Here is a 25047-nt window from a genome sequence, read left to right on the forward strand (position 1 = left end):
ACTTGTAAATCCAAAAGTATCAGGGACAAGAAAAGAAATCACAATAAAAAAGTTAAAAACTGACAAATACTGACACTCCCAACCAACCAGAAAAATGACATAATTTTGTTAATCACCTTCCTGACACACTTCTAAGTCATCTTTTTCCTTATTTTTTGGACTTCATGCTCGTTGGGCACCTTTTTGGACAATTATTTTATAATTTATACACAGAGAGTAGAAGAACTTCACTCTCTCATTGAGTAGGGTTGTTCAAATTTATTTTATGGATATTTGATAAAAGTTTCAGTCTCACAACTCATTATTGGTCATTTCATATACATTTTTAGGACTGTGGTCAAGATCAAGAAGACTTCTATTAGGTTTCTTTAACATGTGAACTCTAAGGCTTAGCAGAATTTTCCACCAGCTGCATCTGAGATACATGTCAAAGTATTTCCTCCTCCGTCACCTATGGACTTCTGAAGCTGGGTACTGTGATCATCAGCTTGGCCACACCTCTGGCCCTGCACCTGCACACAGGCAGTGGGCAGTCTGAGTTCTTCGAGATGCCATTTCAACACCAAGACAGCTAGCAGGAACTTGGCTACATGTAGAAGTATGAGTCAAACACAGCCCATTGGTTGCCATGGTGACCGTGGTGGATGTTGCCACACCCACCAGTTGGTATGAGGGAAGGTATCCTGGATGAAGAGGGGGGAAATAAATATATCCCATAAACAAACTAATCATGTTTGTAGCTCAGTTCTCCCACATCTGAAAGCCTACAGTTCTCCAATGACAGTTGATAAAAGAACAAATGTAATCAAGAAGTCAAAACAAGAAGAATGCCAGGCAGGGTAGTGCCTGCCTATAATCCCAGCCCTTGGGAGGCTGAGGGAGGAGGACTGAAAACTCAAGTCCACCCTCAGCAACTTAGGGAGACCATGTTGCAATAAAAAATAAAATAAAAAGGACTCAAGATGTGGCTCACTGGTAAAGCATCCCTGGTTCAATCCCCAGGACCAAAACTTAAAAAATAAAAAATTCGATAAAGTCTAAATTTCACTGTAAATCTGCCTCTGACTAAATGTGACCATTTTCTCATGCCAGACAACTTTAACCTAACCGCCTTTAGCCTGATGACTTCATGTGAAGGATGGTGCTTTGTGTTTTTTAAATATTAGCTCATTTAATCTTCACAACAACTATATGAGGTTGTCATTGATTGGCTGAGAAAATAGATTCTGAAAGGGTAAGCCACTTCTTCAGAAGCATAGCACTGGCATGATCATTTCAAACCTGGAACATGCAAGTGTGTTCTCCTGCATCCTTGAGAGAATAGAATGAGTTTGGGACAGGAAGAGAGCAAGAAAAGACCTTTGCATGCTTTCTTTTCTCACATACGTGAGTACAGGTATGTGAGTGACATGCAGGACCAGCAATGAGAAAGAAGCAAGCAATGTCTCCTAGGATCCAGCACAGAACTTGAAGGGACCAAAAGTTAGTATATTCAGTAGCTCTCCAGGGAAGTGGACACTGTGGAGCTGAGCTGTTTACCTGAAGGCTGATATGTCTGTGTAAAAAATGGGAGAGTCAAGGTCGCACAAACTAAAACATATGCACGCTACAGTTTTACTCATTGTAGTAAAAAATGGGGCCCAACACAGATGTTCATCAATGAATGAATGTTTGAACATACATACCATGGAATATTACTCAGCAATAAAAAGGTCAAGCTATTGATATACACAGCAACTTGTATGAATCTCCAGGAAAGTATACTGAGTAAAAAAATCTTAAAGGTTGTGTACTTTATGATTTCATTTATATAGCATGACAAAATTATAGAAATAGAGAATAGATTAGTGATTGCCTGGTATCTGGGATAGGGGCTGGGAGAGATGTGTAGTCATGACAGCAATGTGACAGGAATGCTCTGCATCTTGATTGAAACACTAACACACAGGGGCTGTGGCTCTATCTTATGATTTCAAGGCATTACCACTACAGAAATAGAGTGAGGTGCAACAGGATCTCTCAGTATTATTTCTTACTAATATATGTGAATCTACAATTACCCTAAAATGAAAATTCTAATTTTAAGAAACAACCTACTTATTAGGAGCTGTTGTTTACTTTTTAGTTTTTCTTCTGTGTTTTACGATTCTTTTTGTAAATTCCTTTGAACATGTTAACCGATTTATTTCTTCAAGACCTAAAACTGTTTGGTTATTTGGCACAAAATTCCAAGCATAAAAATACATCTTGAGGAAAAGTCCAAAATGTAGCCAAAGATGTTCACTATATTATTTACTAGAGCAAAAGACTGAAAGGAAACTTATATTAATATCAAAGGAGCATTAGATACAAATCATATCCACATGATGGAATGTTTACAATCATAAAAGATTATGCTAACAAAAAAATCAGTGACATGATAAGATGCAAAACCTGAGTGTACCATGAAGGGATAAAATGAAAATAGAAAACTGTGCATTTGGTATGTTTCAGTAATCTATCATGACATGTATAGAATGAGGGAATAATTCAAATGTTAGTAATAATAATCTCCAGGTGTAGATTTGTGAGTGATTTTTATTCTGCTATAATATTTTTGATTTTCTACAATGAACTTGCCATTGATATGATCCCAAACTAGTTATCCTTTCTAAATCTGCTGTCCTCATTCATTCATAAAATTGAGATAATAGTACCCTCCTTATATTTTCTATTACATCTATAGTGTTTAGCAGACCATTTAGTACATAATAAATGACAAATAAATGTTACTTGTTTGACAGAAACAAACAAACAAACAAACATAACTACAGGGACTAGGGATGTAGCTCCGTAGTAGAACACTTGCTCAGCATGTGCAATGCCCTGAGTTTGATTTCCAGTACTGGGGGGATCGGGGGGAGACTAGATATTCAAGTCTCATTAAGAATATAAAATGCAGGGCTGGGGATATAGCTCAGTTGGTAGAGTGTTTGCCTCGGAAGCACAAGGCCCTGGGTTCAATCCCCAGTACTGCAAAAAAAAAAAAAAAAGAATATAATTTTTATTACATGCCAATAAATATTTTCTAGTAAAATGAAAAATATATTATTGTCATTGTTAATCAAGATTCAGATGAACTTTAGTAATAACATATATGTAACTTGATTTAATGCTGACTAGGGTACTATTACATAGATTTTTACCTTAGAAGAGTCTGTGTAGTAAACTATGATTACAATAAATGTGCTCTATTTGAATTCAAGGAACTACTAGTTAGAATTCCCTCTGGTTTCCTTGCTAAGCTTACGTCCAGTGTAGCAGAAAACTGCAGGGTGACAACCTACAATTAAAACTCTATCTCCGTTCAAATCATTGAAAGGCATCTATTTACAATGAAAGTTTGCACATTAATCTAGCTCAAGTTCCACCAACAATGTGGCCACACCACACTGGGAAGGAATGTTGGAAATCCACATCTTCACCTGAGTGGTGGTTACGTGGCTTATATACATGTAAAATTCATTAGTTGTAGATTTGAGATTTGTGTGCCATAAATGTATATCATATTCAATGTTAGATATTTTTTATATTGACATCCAGACAACCTGACAGATCCTGAGAAAGGAATAAGACTGTAGAATAGCTTAACAGGAAACCTGAGAGCTTTTAGGAGCTAACAGAATCTCAACCACCATGATTTTGAAGGAGGAAGGAAGAAAGACAGCAGAACCTGGAAAATCTCTGAACTAACTGGATATGTAAAAGTTCATTGTTGCTCTTTTGCTCTCTCTCTCTCTCTCTGCTCAAATTTTCTTTTTCTTTTTCTTTTATTTATTTTTTTATTATTGTAAACAAATGGGATACATGTTGTTTCTCTGTACATGGCGTAAAGGCATACCATTTGTGTAATCATAAATTTACATAGGGTAATGTTGTTTGATTCATTCTGTTATTTTTTTTTCAAATTTTCTTTTTATACCTTGCTTTTCCCCTTGAATCTTTGCCTAACTATAGCACAAAAAAAAAAAAAAAAAAAGAGAGAGAGAAAAGCAGAGCTTTGCATACAGGGGAATCCTCATCCAGCACACACTGGTTTTGTCTCAACCCTAATAAACTGATGGATCATGTACTATTTTACAGCCAAGTGCTGTCTTATGAAAGTCAAAAGTGAAAGACTTTTATAGGTGAATTCTTATCAAAAGACTATAGTCATTCTATTTGTAATCATGTTTTCAATTACTTCAATTATTTTATTTCAGTAAGAACTGTTAAGATATATTAGCACCCTAAATCAATGTTAGTTGGAGATGTTTATAGATGTAATCTGAAGGAATTTTTAAATAAAAATGTATTTATGGTTAATCCTTCACAATTGTTAAGTTTTGATTGTTACTATACGTATGCCTATGAAAATATTTTAAATTGAAGAACAGTAACTTGGAGTCAACACTTCAGCATGTAGGCCCAGGCAATGACTTTCTCAACAGAACCCCATAAACCTCAGGAAACAATGTCAAGAATTAATAAATAGGATAGCATCAAATTAACAAGCTTCTGCACAGCAAAGGAAACAACTGGGAATGTGAAGAGAGAACCTACAGAATGGGATAAAAATCTTTGCTAGTTACAGAGAATTAATATCTAGAATACATAAAGAACTCAAAAAACTTAACCCCAAAAATCAAATAATCCAATTAATAAAGGGGCAAATGAATTAAAAAGACACTTCTAAAAAGAAGAAATACAAATGACCAAAAAATACATGAAAAAATGTTCATCATTAGCAATTAGAAAATTACAAAGCAAGGGCTGGGGATATAGCTCAGTTGGTTGAGTGCTTGCCTTGCAAGGCACAAGGCCCTGGGTTCAAATCCCCACTACCGCAAAAAAAAAAAAAAAAAAAAAAAAAGAAAGAAAAGAAAAATACAAAGCAAAACTACACTGAGATTTCATCTTCTACCAGTCAGAATGGCAGTCATCAAAAATACAAATAAATAAATGCTAGAAAGAATGTGGATAAAAAGAAACACTTTTATACTGTTGGTGGAACTGTAAATTAGTACAACCATTATGAAAATCAGTATGGCATTTCCTCAAAAGACTAGGCATGGAACTACCATATAACCCAGCTATACCACTTCTCAGTCCCTATCCCGAAGAATTAGTCATCTTACTACAGTGATACATGCATACCCATGTCTACAGCAGCACAATTCACAATGGTCAAACCATGGAACCAGCCTAGGTGTCCACCCACAGATGAATGGATAAAGAAAATGTATATATACACAATGGAGCTGTATTCGGCCATAAAGAAAAATCAAACTATGTCATTTGCAGGAAAATGGAGGGAACTTGAGGACATTATGTTAAGTCAAATAAGTTGAACTCAGAAGGTTAAGGGTCATATGTTTTCTCTCATAAGCAGAAGCTAGAAAGGAAAAGGAAAAGAAAAGTGGGGGTGGAGCTCATGAAAATCAAAGGGAGATTAGTAGAGGAAAGGAACCAAAGGGGTGGGTGTTGCGGAGGGAGGGGGAAAGTGTTGGGGAGTGATACAAAGGTAAAAAAATGTACATTTATATGATGATTACCCTAGTATTGTTTAAATGAGTATTTGCAGCTCAGAATAAAATTTCCAGAGTTGATTCTCCAACAACATTGATGGAATAAAAAATAAGTCCCCTGAGGGAATGTGAGAAAATTTGAAGTGGTTGTAAGAATTTTTAAAATGCTACATTCAAAGTTTCGGGGAGCGGAGAGAATTTAGTTTATGCTCTGGGGATTTTCTATATTGAAAAATTTAAAATCGCCTCATAAAATATGAAGCAAAAAACATTTGACCATCTCATCTACATCCTTAAAAGTGTGTGGGTTCCACTTGGATGAAGAAGAAATAGCCTAGGGCTCATAGTCATCTTCTGAGGCTTCTACTGCTATTAGGCAGTATAAACTTGACACTCGAAAGGGAAACAAGTATTTTAAATACAGTTTAATCGTTACCCTGAATTCTAATTTGACACTTTTGTCATCCTCACATCATGTTTCTGAATTTATATTCCAAGGAGAGAACTATGCTACAATCTAATGCAGTAAATACAGTTGACTGCATTTAAGGTTAAAAGTAACACTTTTGGCCAGTTCTGATGGCACAGACCTGTAATCCCAGAAACTTGAAAGACTGAGACAAGAGGATTGCATGTTGGAGGTCAGTCTCAGCAACTTAGTGAGAACCTGTCTTAAAAAAATAAAATAAAAAGGGCAGGGGGTGTGGCTCAGTGACAAAGTGCCCTGGGTTAATTCCTAGTATGAAAGGAAAGGAAAAGGAAAAGGAAAAGAGAGGAAAGGAAAGGAAAGGAAAGGAAAGGAAAGGAAAGGAAAGGAAAGGAAAGGAAAGGAAAGGAAAGGAAAGGAAAGGAAAGGAAAGGAAAGGAAAGGAAAATGAGTATGTGAATTGTGCTTAAAGAAAATAAAACAATAAGAAAAGGTGGCCTGGCATGGTGGCACATTCCTGTAATCACAGGAAAGACTGAGGCAGGAAGAGCACAGGTTCCATGCCATCCTCAGCAACTTAGTGCGATCCTATCTCAAACAATTCAAAGGGCTGGGGATGTAGTCCAGTGGTAGAGGGCCCCTTGGTTCAATCCCCACTACAAAAAGAAAAAAAGAAAAAGAAAAAGAAAGAGAAAGTAAGGGTTGTCCCACTGGCATAGCTGTGAGGGTAAAGGTGGCCGCCGGCCCAGAAGCAGGCCACAGGGGCACCGGACTGGATTTAAGCCTTGGGAACAGGAGGTCCTGGAAGATTCTGTTATTGAATCTCCTCAACGGTGATAACTACTGAAGATGATGAAGATGAGACCACTGTGGAATGGGAAGGGTAAGATAAAAACCAAGAAGGAAATATTGAAGATGCAGCTACTCAGAAGAGAGATACTGAGAGTGAACCTTATGATGATGAAGAATTTGAAGGTTATGAAGACAAACCAGATACTTTTCTACCCAAAACAAAGACCCAATAACAATGGCTAATGTACCTGCACACTTCCAGAACAGTTGGGAGAGTTATTATCTAGAAATGTTGATGGTGACTGCTTGTCTATATCATGAACTACATCACTGGAAAGAATAAAAACAGTCGCCTAGCTCAGGCCTGGTTTAACACTCATAGAGAGTTTTTGGAGAGTAACCTTACCTTAGTGAGAGATGATGGAACTAACATAGAAGCTACAAGCACCAGAAAGTTGAACCAGGAGAATGAGCACATCTGTAACTTGTGGTGCTCTGGTCGTGTGCTGTGAGGAAATGCTCATCCAGCTGAGGTTCCTTAAGAGACAAGACTTGCTGAATGTCCTGGCATGAATGAGGAGGCCAATGCGTGATCAAGCACAAATAAAAGTAACCATGAATGATGTGTTATGTGTTTGCTGTTGGCACACGGAAAACCTTGGTGCAATTGCAAAAAGAGATGCAGGAAATGAGTTTTGTGGTGATAGACCTAAGTCTGGAGCAAAGTATGGACTGCCAAACTCTTTGGTCATCCTGTCAGAGATGGGAGAAGTCAGAGAGGGCATGATGGATACAAAGATGGTTCACTTTCTTACACACTATGCTGACAAGGTTGAATCCATTCATTTTTCAGACCAGTTCTCTGGTCCAAAAATTATGCAAGAGGAAAGTCAGCCTTTAAACAGCCTGACACTACAAGGACACTATTATTTACATTTAATGTACTTGGCTCAGGTAACACTTACCCAGAGGATATGGAGGCTTTGCTACCCTTGATGAACATGGTGATTTATTCTATCGATACAGCCAAAATTTTCAACTCAACAGAGAAGGCAAAAAAAAAAAAAAAGGCAAATAAGAAACTTGCATGAGTAGAAGAGAACTTCTTGAAACTGACACACATACAGAGACAGGAAGCTGCACAGTCCCAGTGTGAAGAGACGAAAAGAGCAGAGAAGGAGCACACTGTGAACAAAGAAGATCCTGAGAAACAACGCAGACTGGAGGAAACTACATTGAGGAGTGACCAGAAGTTGGAGAAGAAGCAAATGAAAATGAAACAAATCAAAGTGAAAGCCATGTAAAATCATCCCAGAGATGTGAGTCCTAATGCCACCTATAAGCTCTGAGTTCATAGGAAACATAAAACACACAAGTCCTTTTCTCACCTTGAAGTTCGGACACTCTCTGTGCTGAGAAATCCTTATTTCATTATCTATTCTGCTCTTGGTTTGGAGTTTTACAGAGATTGTAGATACATTGAAAGGGCTCTATTTCAGTAATTTTCTTCCAGATAATCAAACTATTTTGATTATTTTATAAAAAGAAATTATATATAAAATATGTGTAATTTTAAAATATTTTTTAAAGTCTAACACAAATCATTGGGGCTTTCAGTGTTTTAATGTTTGAAGAAATATGAAATTTACAGCTAGATAATTAGGTTGCTGCTTTTTGTTTAAGCAGATGGAGTAGCTATGGGACCTGACTCTAAACCAAGATTCCACAACTAGAATTGTACAATAAACATTGTTTGGTGTTTAAAAAATAAGTAAGTAAAAAAAGACAGGAAGGAAGGAAATGTGGCTGAGTTATTGACTAAGATAAGTATTTGCTCTGTAATAGTAACAAACCCAGTTATTTACTCTCTAAGTTAGTTGTTAGGAAGGATAATTTCATTACTTTGGGGAGTGATGTTAGAACTAGGTAAGAATGTTGACTCTAAAGTCAGAACATCAAAGTTCAAAACCCCACTTTACCACTCACTCCCTATGACCCTGTGAATATTACTTAATTTGTCTTCAATTCTTTTTCAACATCTGTAAAATGAGAGTGAAATTACTTACCCAGTTCATAAAACTTTTTATAACTACTGAATGCTAAAACACTTACACAAAGCAGATAGAAAAATACAACGTTCAATAAATGTTAGCTCTTATATTTGATTCTTTTTCTTTTTGAAGACAATAATCACAGTCATTTTTATTCATATAAAGGACTTTTTGTAATACAAAAAGAGAATACAATATAATAACATAGAAACCTAGTACAGCAGAAAATTGAAATGTAGAGATGTGAAAACAATCTTATTTTAAGTAGAACACCACATATCATAAATTAGACTGATGATGAGTTTAACTTCTTTAGTGGATCGGAGGAAGCCAACTAACACATCTAAGAAGTCAAATCTCTGGTAAGACAGGTTTCTTCCTTCTTTTCCTCCCACCACTACATAGAATTCTCACTGACTTGAATGAAAGCTGAAATGAGCATAATGGAATCCAAATAAAATATTCCTCTATCCAGAAAAGGTCAAACTCAGACACCTTGTTAAAAGGATTTTGAGTAGCAAATTGGTGATTAAGCACCATATAAAACTATAACTAAAAGCAGCTTCTATTGAGAGTTCCACAAAGCATTGCAAACCACAGAGAACAAGTGAGTGAAAGATTCCATGTTCTAGGAGAAGCATGCAGGATACAGGTATGTTTTATAAAACCTCCTTGTTTCTTTAGTTGACAAGAGCTTGCTTTTAGTCCAAATAACATTCTCCAGAAGTTCCTGGGCTTCTTGGATCGCCTGTCTTGCAACAACATTAAGGAGCATCTTGACATCCCGAGAAGAGGCAGTTATTTAGTAGTGCAAAGGAAGAGTAAACTGAAAGGACATGTGTGTCGGAATGTCTGGGCTAAGGGCCAGGTTAACACCTAAACTCATTCTAAGGTACTGAGGAGAACATGTGATATGTCAGCTGGGTTTTATCATGAGTGTCTTCATAACAAAATCAGAGCTACCCAAACAAATATTCTTAAAATAGCTGAGCTCAGCTGGATTCTTTTGCACCATTTAAAGGAGTTTTTCCAGCCAAGGATTTTGTGTAATGTCTGCAGTACCCATCTCTTGCAAGCCAATTCTATGTGTTGGTTTCGGAATGTTAACTGGAGAAGGGTTCCACAAACCCACAAACCTGCCCATCTGGCAACTGTCAGTTGTTAAATAGAACATATTGGCTATACCACATTGACTTGACTGCCTCAAAATGGTCATTTCAAAATTTTATTACCACATAATCATGCAAACAACATCCCTAACTATCATTCCAATTCCCAATACTTACTCCATCCTTCAGCCCTTTACTGAACCTTCTTTGTATATGTGTGTGTGGGATGGGGGCTACTAGCATGGAACCAGGATCTCAAGCATACCAGGCAAGCACTCTGCATCCACAGTCCTTTTATTTTATTTTATTTTGAGACAGTGTCTCACTAAGTTGCCCAGGCTTTCCTTGAACTTGGGATCCTCCAAGCTGGCAATAACAGGCACATGCCACCATACCAGATGAGCCTTCCTCTTTCTAATCTTTGTCTACCTCTTAGCCTAAGGATGGAGTCGTGGGGAGTGGTATACATTTTACTTGGTAATGGAATAGATGTCAGTCGCAGGACTTTAAAAAATAAAAAAATTAAAAAAAAAATAAACTGAAAATGTAATGGTTTATTTTGGGGGCCCTGTCAAAATGTCTCTGACTCAAAATAGCTGCATAAAAATGTCACAGACTATGAACTATTCAAAAACATTAAGAAAAACTTCCCCCAAAAAAGTAAGTATATTTCTTTTGACTATGACTAATCAAAAGAGGATAATACAATACACACAAATGAAATTTGTGCCCAAACAGATCTATCTACCTAATATTCTTAACTGTTCTTTTCGATTTGTAAGAAAATTCTGTAACACTATAAAGATGATACGCCAGGGGAGCTTAGGCAGTCACCTGAAAGTATAAGAACCAGAAAGTAACCTGGCCTTTCAGCTTACACTCACCGAATGACTTCAGATTTTAATCAGTGGGCTGGGCCAAGTGGTACATGTGCATATACCTGTAACCTCAACTACTGGGTAGGTTGAAACAGGAAGATTACCAAGTTCAAGGCCAGCCTGGGCAATTTAGCTAGACTGTCTCAAAATAAAATAGAAGAGGTTGAGGATATAACTGAGTGGTAGAATGCCCTGGGGTTCAATGCTCAGTACCACAAAAAAATTAATTAATTAATTAATTAATTAATAATGTAATCAGTGGGATCTATGCACAAATATGAATCTTGAGTTCTCTTGTTTTGTGACGTTTATCATAAGGAAGCATGATAATGTAAGTTCTTACATTAGAAAGAAGAGAGTGGTACATAAACTATATATAAAATGCTTTTACCTAACAATTGCAGGTGATATACAGGGGCAGGTTTGGAAAGAATGACAAGTCAGCTGGAAGGGACAAGATAGCTGTCATTACCCTACTTCCGTCCGGCTGTTTTTCAGCTTTCTTACTGCAAGGTTAAAGGCAGCATGGGTATGGTCCTGCTGTGAGGCTTGTCTGAAAAAGAAAAAGGGACCAGTGTTGTGGGGTAGGGTGGCAGCGGTGTAGAATAGAAAATGAGGAAACCACCCCATGAAACCATCCCCTTAATAAAACCAAAGCCTGTGCCAATAAAATATGTAACCAATACTGGAAACCATTACTTTTGTCTTACCACACATCTGGACTAATGTTAAAAGCCTCCTTCATTAAAAATAATCCCTTCACTTGAAACAAGTATAGTATTTTTTTAAAAACTAATCACTCATTTGCTCTCAACCCACTCATTTGCTTTTCCAGATATAATTATAGTCTTCTCTCCAAAATATACAGGAAATGAAAATAACAGGAAGGGTCATTTAGAAATGTTAGGAATTGAGTAATACATAACCTGATACTGTAAGCACCAGTTGCTGAGATGTAAATGTCATATTCCAACATTTTCCAAGAGGACTTTCACCAAAGATGAAGGTAACCAGTATCTGCACTAATAGAGTAGGCCCTGAACACATGTGACTATTGGACACTTGAAATGTAGATAGTGCAGCTGAGGAAATTTTATGAAATTTTAATTTGCTTAAATATATATGACCACATGTGGTTGGTGGTCACCACAGGGGGTGGTACCACTTATGTAATTATTACCTTGTTACTTTGCAGTTATTTCCATATTAACCATTACTGGGGCAGGAGGAGGGGAGTTGTTAGAAGTAAAGGGAAATGTACAAAAGGTTTTCTATCTTTAATGGACAGAAAATTTAAGTATCAGTAAGAAAATAACAAAACCCAACACAAAATGGGCAAATTGCATGAACACTCAATTGGCAGGAAAAGAAAAACAAATTACCAATAGATGTTTATAAACAAAATTCAACCTCACAATTAATAAAATAAAAAAATGCAAATAACTCACCCCTATGTTGTTATTCAAATTGGCAAAGATTAACAAATGATTAAAAATAATGTTGACCAGTCTATAAGAAATTTATCATCTATTATATTTTTATGCTTTTATTAGCACATTATACTTACATATAATAATTGGGTTCATTTTGACATAATCATACTTAGCATTTATTCTAGAGTGAACTGGAATAAATACTGAGGATAGTGACAGTGATCTTTGTCTCACCTGGTTATTCCATTTTTATTGACTTTCTGTAAGAAAATAATCAGATTTGCATATGTATATGTGTATATGAAAGGCTCTTCACAACAGTAGCTTCTGATAGTAAGAAGCTACAAAAGAGACTAAACATAAAATGGTGAAATATTTGAGTAAATTGTGACATATAGTAATTGAAAAAAGCCCAAAAGAATACTTACCAAAATATCAGATTAGCTTTTACTGTTTTGTTATAAAGGTGATTTTTGTTTTTCATTTTGGCAATGTTTTTCTCATTAGGTATAAAATTATTTTTTCATATGTCAAAAGAAACCACAAATTCTATTTTTCAAATATACAGAGTACAATCTGTCCTTTGAAATGCTTTTTCCACCCCATCCCTGACAGTGGAAGGCATCTCGAAAAGATGAAAGTATTTTTCAAACTTGTTTTTAATTTTATGGTCCCATGTAAGGACCTGGCTTACAAAATGTTGTTTAGGGCAACAATTTTACAACTCTAATGCACATGCTAGTCACTCCAGGACTTGTTAAAATGAAGATTCTGCTTCAGTGGGTCTGGTCAGGGCCTCAGATGCTGCATTTCCAACCAGCATTTCTAACCCAAGCTGCGATGCCAGGACTGTGGGGATGTGGCCTCCTTTCCCAGTCAAGTACAGCTTGTCACCAGCCGCACTTTGCCACTCTGGAGCCCTGGCACTCCCTTTCTGATTCTCAAATGTCCTTCTGTTGTCACCTTTATCAGAATATCAATTTTAAGCCCCATGTTGGAATGTGCTGCTGAAATGCCTCCCTCTGCTGGTTCATGTTTACTCTAAAGATCGTTGTAGACTTGCAAAGTAGCGACTGGACTCAGCTTCAGTTATGGTCACCCTGGAGATCTTTTTCTGCTCAATGATGTCAATATGTAGCTGGGCATCAGTATTTTTTTGGAAGCTTGCCAGATGATTTTAACACACAGCCCACTTTGTGAGTTTCAATAAATTATCTTTTATGGTCAAGAGCTCCAACCTTTAATGAATAAGATAATGCTAACAAAATGTGTTGTTAATAACATTTGTATTAGAGACAAGTTCTCACTGTATTGAACTTCTGAGTTTAAGTGATTCTCCTGCCGCAGCCTCCTGAGTAGTTGAGACAATAGGCACACAACACCATGACACACTCAATAAAATTATTAATATTCTGAATGTTGACATAGAATAGTACATGTTCCTTATTTTGGCTCTTTTCAAGCTAACCTACTGTTTCCTTATGTTGTGCAGACTGTTTTAAAATACATTGGCCTACCACTTTTACCCCTACTGTTAACACCACTAAGTGGAAAAAGTAGAGAAGGTACCAAGACTTCAGTATTAAGAGACTTTATATCTCTACCTTATTTTGGTTCTGGAGAAAATTCACTCAAACCATAAGGTTTCTGAGTTCAGCACTACCTGGACAGATAGCTCTGGAGTTTTGCTTTTCAATAAATACCATCTTTCTTACCTAAACCAATGCATTGCCCTTTCTTCATCTTTCACCACACCAGCTCCTGGGTAAACCCAAAAGATATAGGGGGAAAAAAAAAAAAGGAACTCCTTAATACTAATGTAACAATGGTTCACTTTATGCTTTGAATATAACCCTTGCTGCTCTTCCACTGTAACCAATTTTTTAAATGGACATATTTCTTTCTCTTCCTCTCTCCCTGTTCCTCCCTAATCTCTCCCCATCTCTACTCTCAGGGTAAACAGGATTCTTCCCCATCTTAGTCAGAGTTATCTGTCCCTGAGTACACCCAGCATAGGAACCAAGTAATCCAAACTTTAGGGATGGCAACAGAAGATCTTTAGACATGACTGTCCCCCAAATTAACAAGTGAATTACAACTCCAGACAGAGGACACGTGCAATGTAGCCTTTGAGTCACCTCTATAAAAGCCCCCATTCCTGCTAATAGGCAGAATCACAGCCTTTGGGACAGGAGTCCCTGTGCTTCTCCTTTGATAGTAAAGCAATAAATCTTTTTCCGTTTTCTCAAAACCGTATCCATGTTATTGGATTGGCATTGGGACAAGGACCAAGCTTTCGGCAACACTAAAACCTATAAACCTTTAGACCTAGAACTCTAAGCAGCAAACCCCTCCCCTACCTTTCCACAGGAAAATAACAAGCAGGGAAGAAAGGTTACCTTTCAGGTATCTCTGCCCAACAATAAGTTGAGCCCTGGGGTACCCAAGATGAGCATAAAAATGTGCCACATGGAAATGGAAACTCTGGGAATACAGCCAGATGTAAAGGAGGGAAATCATGGTTCCCACTGTGACCAGGAGCTGTAAAAAAAAAAGAAAAAAGAAAAAGAAAGAAGAGTTGGGAAATGCAAGAGAACAACATGGTAGGCCTGGGGCTATAGCTCAATGGTGGAGCACTTGCCTAGCAAGTGTGAAGCACTGGGTTCGATCTTTAGCACCACAAAAAAATAAATAAGTAAAAATAAAGATATGTGTCCATCTACAACTAAAACAATATTTTTTTTAAAAGAGAACATGGTAATCTACCTCAGATATGATTCAGATATAAGAGGAATGAATATATTCTATGAGAGGATTTCAAGGCAAGACGCATATCATTTAAGATGAATATGTCCTTTATAGGATTCTGTTTGAAAAACAGATATTTACTGTCAGTAGCCTAAACTTTTTAATTAAGTCAATATGATGTGTATTTTTCCTAGGTGAGATAACTGGACTGGGCAATTAAATAGGACTGGAGGTTGGCCAATAGGAGCTTAGAAGTTTATGTAAGGAAAAAAACTGAAGCAGAAGCAAAGGGAATTGGAAAAAGAAATTTATGTGCTTGCATTGGGGCAGGGACAGAGCTACAGGCTGAGATTAGAAACTCTGACATCATCCTTCTCTACTAGTTTGAACATGTCACTCAGTTCTCTTTGGGAAGCCCTCCTAAGTTCCTTTCTCATCATGAGAAGCTTGTATTTCAATGGACTGATGCCCCAAACAAGTTCAACAACCAAATCAGCAAGGTCATTACCACTTTGGGAGACACAGCAAACACCTTCTGAGATGTCAGTTCACATGGTGAAATAAATCCTGTGGAGTACAATACAGCAAGACCACAGACTGTTCACCAGCATGGACAGCTTACAAGTGTCTATTCTAGCTCCTGGGCACTCTTGCCTGGCTTCTCAGGAAGAGTCATACTCTTAAATTCATATTTCACAGTGGGGTTGACCATCTTCACTTTCAGGTATGCTCTATTTCTAGGAAAAGAAGGCTGCTTCTCTCCTGAAAACTCTCCAGTGCTGGCATGAAGGGTAAGATCTGTTATTGAATCCAAGACAAAAAACAAATTGATAAATCTTCATAATCATGATGCAATATCTACATGTGTGTGTGTTTGTGTATGTGTGTGTGTGATGGTAATGATGTCTGTGTGGGTTGTTAGATTTTGGGGATTTTTTAAGTGTCTATTAGGTCTTTAGGCCAAAGGAACTCCATTTTGAAAAACAGCACCTGCCCACCCAGGCATACCCTTCCCAGTAGGCCCACCCTGAAAGAGTCCCAATAACTTAAAGCACAGCAAAGATGTCAAGTAACAGTCACAGGGCCAGACCAGTTATTTTTTAACTACTCCATTGTACATGACCATATAGTTCATTAGTTTTTCCTGCAGGCTGCTGCTCCTTGCAGAGGGCAGCCTGGCAGACTCTCTCTGTCAATAAACCCTTGCTTGAACTCAGAGCTGAGTCTCTCGTGACTATTTGTTCCAGTTACCCTAACAGTGTCTTAACATTTTTGTTTCGTATTAGGACACACAAAAGTCATCTCTGTTGATTCTGCTTCACGAACAGACAAGTTTTTTTTACAGTATTTCAATGTGCTATGGGGTTTCATTGCAAATGGATATGTTTTTAAAACTCTTAAATTCTTTTAAAATTATTTTTTCATATTTGTTTTTAATATGCTCAACACTGTTTTAATCATTTACAAATAAAATAGTGAACAAAATAGACAAAATTTCCTCCATCATAGCTTATAATATAATGGGGATGGAGAAATGAGAAACACATGAAATATTTAATAGTGAAGCAAGAGCAAAGGTCAGGTAAGTAGTGTAGATAGAATGAATCAGGTCGGGAAGATGGAAGCTGAATAGGGTTGGAAAAATGGAAGCTGGTTCAAACGGGAATGGAATGTTAATACCTTCAGGGCACATCCCACTCACTCAAGGCCAAAGTCACCTGCTACTGGGGTACTGGAATGTTAATACCTTCAGGACACTTCCTCCTCCCCTAACTAGGTAACAGTCACCTGCATCTGGGGAGATTGTGCCTCCTAGCAGGGAATTATTAATGGCTCCCCCAGAATTGCCCCTTTCCCGCCTTTTCATCGCATGGGTGGGGATAAAGGGAGTGGACATGAGAACTAAGAAACCTGGAAATTATAAAAAGGACAAGATTCGTCCTCTCCTAGGGACACCCAGCTCTGGGCCCTCTTCCCTGCAGAGAAGTCTGTGTCAATATTCTCATTCTTTAAATAAAACCCGTTTTCTATGCTTGCCCCGTGTTCCCCAGGTATTCAATCTTCACATCTGGGGAAGCAGAACTGTCGTCACCAGTAACCGATGGTAACGATAATAAATGCCATAGAGAAGCATAAGAATGGCAGGCACTAGGAAATCTCTCTCCCTTTCACTCTCCCTACCTCCCCCCCACCCCCACCCCCACATACCTCACTCTTAGGGAAGCAAGCTACCATGCTGTTATTACCCTTATGGAAAGGGCCACATGAGAACTGATTTCTCTGACCAATGGTCAGGTAGGTCCCAAGGCCTGCCAAGGTCACATGAGTTTGACCACAGATCCTCCCACATTCCAGCCTTGACCTGAATAGCCCCAGCCAATACACTGACTGCAGCCTCCCTAAAACACCCAGGATCCAGATCTCTAACCAACAGAAACTGAGAGATAATAATATTGTTTTAAGCAATTAAGTTTGGGGTACTTTGTTACACAGTGATAAATAAGGATTATGGAGCTTGTGGGCCATCTAAAGCACTTTGGCTTTTACCTAGAGCGAAATGGAAACGCACTGAATGTTTTTAAGAGAAGTGATACAATCTAACATGTTTTTACAGATTTATACTGGTTTCTGTAGAATACAGCGAAGAAGGGCAGGGACAGAAATTGGGATAATGGTTAGAGTGCTATTGCAAATACGCAAGCATTAATGTAGAGATGAAGTGGGGTATGGTGACACACACCTAAAATCCCAGCTATGCAGGAGGAGCACACACTCCAGGCCAGCCTAGGAAACTGAGTGAGACCCTGTCTCAAAATAAAAAGGACAGACTGTAACTCAGTGCTAGAGTGCTTGCCTAGCGTGCACAAGGGCTTGGTTTCAATCCCCAGTGCCACAAAAAAAAAATAATAATAATAATAATTAATGATGCAGAGACAGTGGTAGCTAGATTCATCATAGGAAAAGAAGCAATAGTGGAGTAGTCAGATTCTGTAAATATTGATATTAGCTTTAAGAGGATTTGCTGTTTGAATATGGGGCTTGAGGGAAAGGGGAGTGTGTTCCTTTATTTTCATTTTCTGTTTCTTTTGAAATACTATTTCACTAACACCTAGTTTATATTTCTCTATTTTGTCTTCTCATCATCATGAGACGTGTTTACTAAAAATCTAAACACAAGATCTCTGCATCTTATCTACTAATATCAATGCCACAGCATTAACCCCATTAGTCCATTCATGAACTTTCATATATTGGTTGTTTTTATTTATCATAGGTTTAGTGGATTTATGGGTATAATGCTACTTTAATTGAAATAACCTTTATAAAATATTCACAATCTTAAAAGGACTCCTATAAAGAAACCATGGAAGGAAGTTAACATTAACATTGTAAGTCTCAATGACCAAGATATTTCTGACTTTCATGACTATAGTTACTGGATAAAAGGATCAGTTTTGGGTATGTTGCAGGGTTCAAGATTTTAGTTTGGACCATATTGGGTCAAAGAAGAGCTGTAAAGCCGACTGTTGGATATAGGTATTAAGAATTACAAATCCTGGTCTGGGGAGATAGCTCAGTTGGTAGACTGCTTGCCTCACAAGCAAAGGCCCTGGGTTCAATCCCCAGCACCACAAAAAAAAAAAAAAAAAAAAAATTACAAATCCCCACACTGAACATTTCAGTCATCTGAGTGAAAGTGGTTACATAGGCTTTAGTGAAGTTCTAATTTTACATAACAAAATTTCAATTTTTGAGAGTCAAACATCTTAATCTGTATTCCTCTGTTATCTATAATTACAATTCTAAACTGGATGTAGTGGTGGATGGCTATAATTCCAGTGACTCAGGAAGCTGAAGCAAGAGAACCAAAAGTTTGAGGCCAGCCTGAGCATTTATCAAGAACTGGTCTCAAAATAAAACGAAAAGGGCTGAGGATGTAGTTCAGTGGTAGAGCACTTGCCTAGCATCTTCAAGACTCTAGGATCAGTTCCTAGCACCACAAAAAAAAAAAAAAAAAAAAAAAAAAAACAACTATATTAACTCTGACATTTTGTTATTCTTTTTAAAGTTAAGAGTAAATATTTAAATACGGAATTTTTTTTTTTTTTTTTGGTATTGAGGATTGAACCCAGGGGTACTTCACTGCTGGGCCACATTCCCAGCCTTTTAAAATATTTTTTCTAGCGACAAGGTCTTGCCCAGTTGCTTAGGGCCTGGCCTCTCTAAATTGCTGAGGCTGGGAGGGGCCAAGATGGCGGACTAGAGGGCAGCTGCATTTCACGTTGCTCCAGGACGCAAGATTCAAAAGAGGAGATAGTGAGAGACTTGGGACCAACTCAAAGCCGCTGGGTGAGTCTCTCCTGTTGGGGAGGCGTCCCGGATGGGGCGGTAGCCCCGGAACGCAGGGAATTTGTGAAGTGGAGTTGCTCGGCAAGACGCCCCTCCCCCCGCTGGAGCGGTAAACACGGACAACTGGGATCATCGTAGAGGAGGCCGCTTAGCACGCTTGGTTTCAGAGCAACCACTGGGGCTCCGGGCGGCTGCCTGAGGAGGAGCTGCGTGGCGAGCTGTTTAGACCCAGAACAACCGCTTCTGAACACCGGGGGGTTGCCCGGAGGAAGAGGAGGAAGCACGGCGGGTTACTTGACCTAGGAGAGACTGCATCAGAGCCACAGGCAGTTGCCAGAGGAGGAGCTGCGTGGCGAGCTGTTTGAACTCAGAACAACTGCTCCAGAACACTGGTGGCCTGCCTGGAGGAGGAGAGCGGTGGGTCGCTTGGTCTGGGAGTGACTGCATCAGGGCCACGGGTGGTTGCCAGAGGAGGAGGCGAGTGGTGAGTTGATTGGACTAGAAGCGACCGCTCCTGAACACCGGTGGCCTGCCTGGAGGAGGAGCGTGGTGAGTCACTTGGTCTCGGAGCCACCGCTCCTGAACACCCGGGGGGCTACCCTAAGGAGGAGGAGGAGGAACAGGGCGGGTCACTTGGACTTGGAGTGACTGCCTAGGGCTACGGGTGGTTGGCGGGAGGAGGAGACCCGAAGTAAGTTGTTTGGACTCCTAGTGACTGCGTCGGAAACCGGGCGGCTGTCTGGAGGAGGAGGTGTGTGGCGGGTCTCTGGGTCTCGGAGCTATTGTACGGGGCTCCAGGTGGTGGCTCAGAGGAGGGGCTGCATAGCCAGGCGATTGGTGCAGAGCAGGGTCCCAGGAGCTAGGTGGCTTCTTGCTGGAAGAGCCGCACAAAGACACGCCTAGGGGCGGAGCGAAGTTTCCACGGCTGCGGACAGATTCTCTGGGAGAGGCAGCCTAAGGAGACTCACCTGCGAAGGGTGAGGCTCCCAGGCCCAGGACGTAGGTCCGGGCCCCTGGGATCATTGCAGAGGAAGACAGCCAAGCCCAGGCGGTAGTTGTAGATTGAGGGGAACATCTAGGAGGGGAACTGACCAGCGAGACGTCCCCACCGAGTGAGTCTTCCCAGCCGGGGGAGGTCTTCCCACAGGGACGGTAAAACCAGAAACACAGGCACAAACAGGTCTTGCCTCAGCCCGCAGTCTAGTTCCCCATTGGATGAACATTGGTCAATAAGTGGAGGCACCTCTGCCCACTAGCAGGGAATATATGCCACCTAAGGGTCACCACCCCTAGAGAGGCAGCTTCTTCGTGGAGCTCTGCATTATCAACTTCCTCCAAGACTTCAGGCTACTGAAGGATGAGAGGGGATATACTAGCAATCTTCAGGGACATTATAAGTTGATAGAGGAAATCTGCAATATCTTAATGACCCACTGATTCCTGAACAATATGAGAAAACAAGGGAAGAAAATGCCCCAAACAAATCTAGATGTTACATCAATAAAATCCAACGACAGCATGGCAGAAGAAATGACAGAAAGGGAGTTCAGAATGTACATAATTAAAATGATTAGGGAAGCAAACGATGAGATGAAAGAGCAAATGCAGGCATTGAACGATCGCACCAATCAAAAGTTAACAGAGCAAATTCAGGAAGCAAAAGATCATTTCAATAAAGAGTTAGAGATATTGAAAAAAAACCAAACAGAAATCCTTGAAATGAAGGAAATAATAAACCAAATTAAGAACTCCATAGAAAGCATAACCAATAGGATAGAACAGCTGGAAGACAGAACTTCAGATATTGAAGACAAAATATTTAACCAGAGAAATATTTAACAGAGAAGATGGTGAGAAATCATGAACAGAATCTGCAAGAACTATGGGATATCATGAAAAGGCCAAATTTGAGAATTATTGGGATTGAGGAAGGCTTAGAGAAACAAACCAAAGGAATGAACAATCTATTCAATGAAATAATATCAGAAAATTTCCCAAATCTGAAGAATGAAATGGAAAATCAAGTCCAAGAGGCTTATAGGACTCCAAATACACAAAATTACAACAGACCCACACCAAGGCACATTATAATGAAAATACCTAACATACAAATAAAGACAGAATTTTAAAGGCTGTGAGAGAAAAGAACCAAATTACATTCAGGGGGAAGCCAATACGAATATCAGCAGATTTTTCAATCCAGACCCTAAAAGCTAGAAGGGCCTGGAACAACATTTTTCAAGCTCTGAAAGAAAATGGATGCCAACCAAGAATCTTATACTCAGCAAAACTTACCTTCAAATTTGACGATGAAATAAAATCATTCCATGATAAACAAAAGCTAAAAGAATTTACAAAAAGAAAGCCAGCATTACAGAACATTCTCAGCAAAATATTTCATGAGGAAGAGATAAAAAACAAAGAAGCAAATCAGAAAAGGGAGGAATTATCCTAAAGGAACTGTCAAATAAAGGAGGAACCAAGATGTGTCAAAAATTTTAAATATGAACCAAATGACCGGGAATACAAATCATATCTCAATAATAACCCTGAATGTTAATGGCCTGAATTCATCAATCAAAAGACATAGACCGGCAGATTGGATTAAAAAGAAAGATCCAACAATATGTTGCCTGCAAGAGACTCACCTCTTAGAAAGAGAAACCCATAGACTAAAGGTGAAAGAATGGGGAAAAACATACCATGCACATGGACTCAGCAAAAAAGCTGGAGTATCCATCCTCATTTCAGATAATGTGGACTTCAAGCCAATGTTAGTCAGAAGGGATAAAGAAGGACATTTCATACTGCTTAAGGGAAGCATAAATCAGCAAGATATAACAATAATAAACATCTATGCTCCAAACAGTGGCTCATCCATGTATGTCAAACAAATCCTTCTCCATTTTAGAAACCAAATAGACCATAACACAATAATACTAGGTGATTTTAACACGCCTCTCTCACCACTGGACAGATCTTCCAAACAAAAATTGAACAAAGAAACCATAGATCTCAATAACACAATCAATAATTTAGACTTAACAGACATTTATAGAATATACCATCCAACCAAGAGCGAATACACTTTCTTCTCAGCAGCACATGGATCCTTCTCTAAAATAGACCATATATTATGCCACAAAGCTAATGTCAGCAAATACAAGAAGATAGAGACACTACCTTGTATTCTATCAGATCATAATGGATTGAAGTTAGAAATAAATGAAAGAGTAAAAAACAGAAACTACTCCAACACCTGGAGATTAAACAATATGCTACTATATGATGAATGGATAACAGAAGATATTAGGAAGGAAATTAAAAAATTCTTAGAGGTAAACGAGAACAAAGAAACATCATATCAAAATCTCTGGGACACTATGAAAGCAGTACTTAGAGGAAGATTTATTTCATGGAGCGCATTTAATAAAAGAAGTAAAACTCAACAAATAAACGACCTAACACTACAGCTCAAAGCCCTAGAAAAAGAAGAACAGACCAACACCAAAAGTAGTAGAAGACAGGAAATAGTTAAACTCAGAGCTGAAATCAACGAAATTGAAACGAAAGAAACAATACAAAAAATTGACAAAATAAATAGTTGGTTCTTCGAAAAAATAAACAAAATTGATAAACCTTTAGCCACACTAACAAAGAGAAGACGAGAGAAAACCCAAATCACTAAAATTCGGAATGAACAAGGAAATATCAAAACAGACACGACTGAAATACAAAACATAATTAGAAGCTATTTTGAAAATCTATACTCCAACAAAATAGAAAATTTCGAAGACATCAACAGGTTTCTAGAGACATATGAATTGCCTAAACTGAACGAGGAGGACATACACAATTTAAATAGACCAATTTCAAGTAATGAAATAGAAGAAGTCATCAAAAGCCTTCCAACAAAGAAAAGTCCAGGACCAGATAGGTTCTCAGCCGAGTTCTACAAAACTTTTAAATTCCAATACTTCTCAAAGTATTCCATAAAATAGAAGAGGAGGGAACTCTCCCAAACTCATTCTATGAAGCCAATATTACCCTGATTCCTAAGCCAGACAGAGACACATCAAGGAAAGAAAATTTCAGACCAATATCCTTAATGAACATCGACGCAAAAATTCTCAACAAAATTTTAGCAAATCGCATACAAAAACATATTAAAAAGATAGTGCACCATGATCAAGTTGGTTTCATCCCAGGGATGCAAGGTTGGTTCAACATCAGGAAATCAATAAATGTCATTCACCATATCAATAGACTTAAAGTCAAGAATCACATGATTATTTCGATAGATGCAGAAAAAGCATTTGATAAAATACAGCACCCCTTCATGCTCAAGACACTAGAAAAAATAGGGATAGTGGGAACATTCCTTAACATTGTAAAGCCATCTACGCTAAACCCATGGCTAATATCATTCTAAATGGTGAAAAAGTGAAAGCATTCCCTCTAAAAACTGGAACAAGGCAGGGATGCCCTCTTTCACCACTTCTATTCAATATCGTCCTTGAAAGTCTAGCCAGAGCAATTAGACAGACCAAAGAAATTAAAGGGATACAAATAGGAAAAGAAGAACTCAAACTATCCCTATTTGCTGATGATATGATTGTATACTTAGAGGAACCAGGAAATTCCACCAGAAAACTTTTAGATCTCATAAGTGAATTCAGTAAAGTAGCGGGATATAAGATCAATGCACATAAATCTAAGGCATTTTTATACATAAGCGATGAATCTTCAGAAAGAGAAATTAGGAAAACTACCCCATTCACAATAGCTTCGAAAAAAATAAAGTATTTGGGAATCAATCTCACAAAAGAGGTGAAAGACCTCTACAATGAGAACTACAGAACACTAAAGAAAGAAATTCAAGAAAACCTTAGAAGATGGAAAGATCTCCCATATTCTTGGATAGGAAGAATTAATATTGTCAAAATGGCCATACTACCAAAAGTGCTATACAGATTCAATGCAATTCCAATTAAAATCCCAATGATGTACCTTACAGAAATAGAGCAAGCAATTATGAAATTCATCTGGAAGAATAAAAAACCCAGAATAGCTAAAGCAATCCTTGGCAGAAAGAGTGAAGCAGGGGGTATCGCAATACCAGATCTTCAACTATACTACAAAGCAATAGTAACAAAAACGGCATGGTATTGGTACCAAAATAGAAAGGTGGATCAATGGTACAGAATAGAGGACACGGACACAGACCCAAATAAATACAATTTTCTCATACTAGACAAAGGGGCCAAAAATATGCAATGGAGAAAAGATAGCCTCTTCAACAAATGGTGCTGGGAGAATTGGAAATCCATATGCAACAGAATGAAACTAAACCCATATCTCTCACCATGCACGAAACTAAACTCAAAATGGATTAAGGATCTCGGAATCAGACCAGAAACCTTGCATCTTATAGAAGAAAAAGTAGGTCCAGAGCTTCAACATGTCGGCTTAGGACCAGACTTCCTCAACAGGACTCCCATAGCACAAGAAATAAAAGCAAGAATTAATAACTGGGATAGATTCAAACTAAAAAGCTTTCTCTCAGCAAAGGAAACTATCAGCAACGCGAAGAAAGAGCCTACAGAGTGGGAGAAAATCTTTGCCAATCATACTTCAGATAGAGCGCTAATCTCCAGAATCTATAAAGAACTCAAAAAACTCTACACCTAGAATGCAAGTAATCCAATCGACA

General features: G+C 38.4%; 1 protein-coding gene, 1 non-coding gene and 1 pseudogene across 2 annotated transcripts in view; 2 read left to right on the top strand and 1 right to left on the bottom strand.

Moving 5' to 3' along the window:
- Window positions 1-574: 574 nt before the first annotated feature.
- Window positions 575-25047, bottom strand: part of LOC124995055 (secretory immunoglobulin A-binding protein EsiB-like) — a 77946-nt gene continuing 53473 nt past the window's right edge. Inside the window, exons 3-6 of the mRNA XM_047567489.1 lie at window positions 14636-14777; window positions 13952-13997; window positions 11276-11356; window positions 575-683 (exon numbers count right to left, since the gene is read on the bottom strand). Coding sequence (XP_047423445.1) covers window positions 587-683; window positions 11276-11356; window positions 13952-13997; window positions 14636-14777 — 366 coding nt within the window. The 3' untranslated portion in view covers window positions 575-586. The remainder of the gene's footprint in view (window positions 684-11275; window positions 11357-13951; window positions 13998-14635; window positions 14778-25047) is intronic.
- On the top strand, window positions 778-8069 carry LOC124994787 (coiled-coil domain-containing protein 47-like; annotated as a pseudogene).
- Trnap-cgg (transfer RNA proline (anticodon CGG)) lies at window positions 2945-3018 on the top strand. Its single transcript has one exon. It is a non-coding gene; the product is annotated as a tRNA-Pro (tRNA).

Source organism: Sciurus carolinensis, chromosome 10 (genome assembly GCF_902686445.1).
Source record: "Sciurus carolinensis chromosome 10, mSciCar1.2, whole genome shotgun sequence".
Taxonomy (NCBI): Eukaryota; Metazoa; Chordata; class Mammalia; order Rodentia; family Sciuridae; genus Sciurus; species Sciurus carolinensis.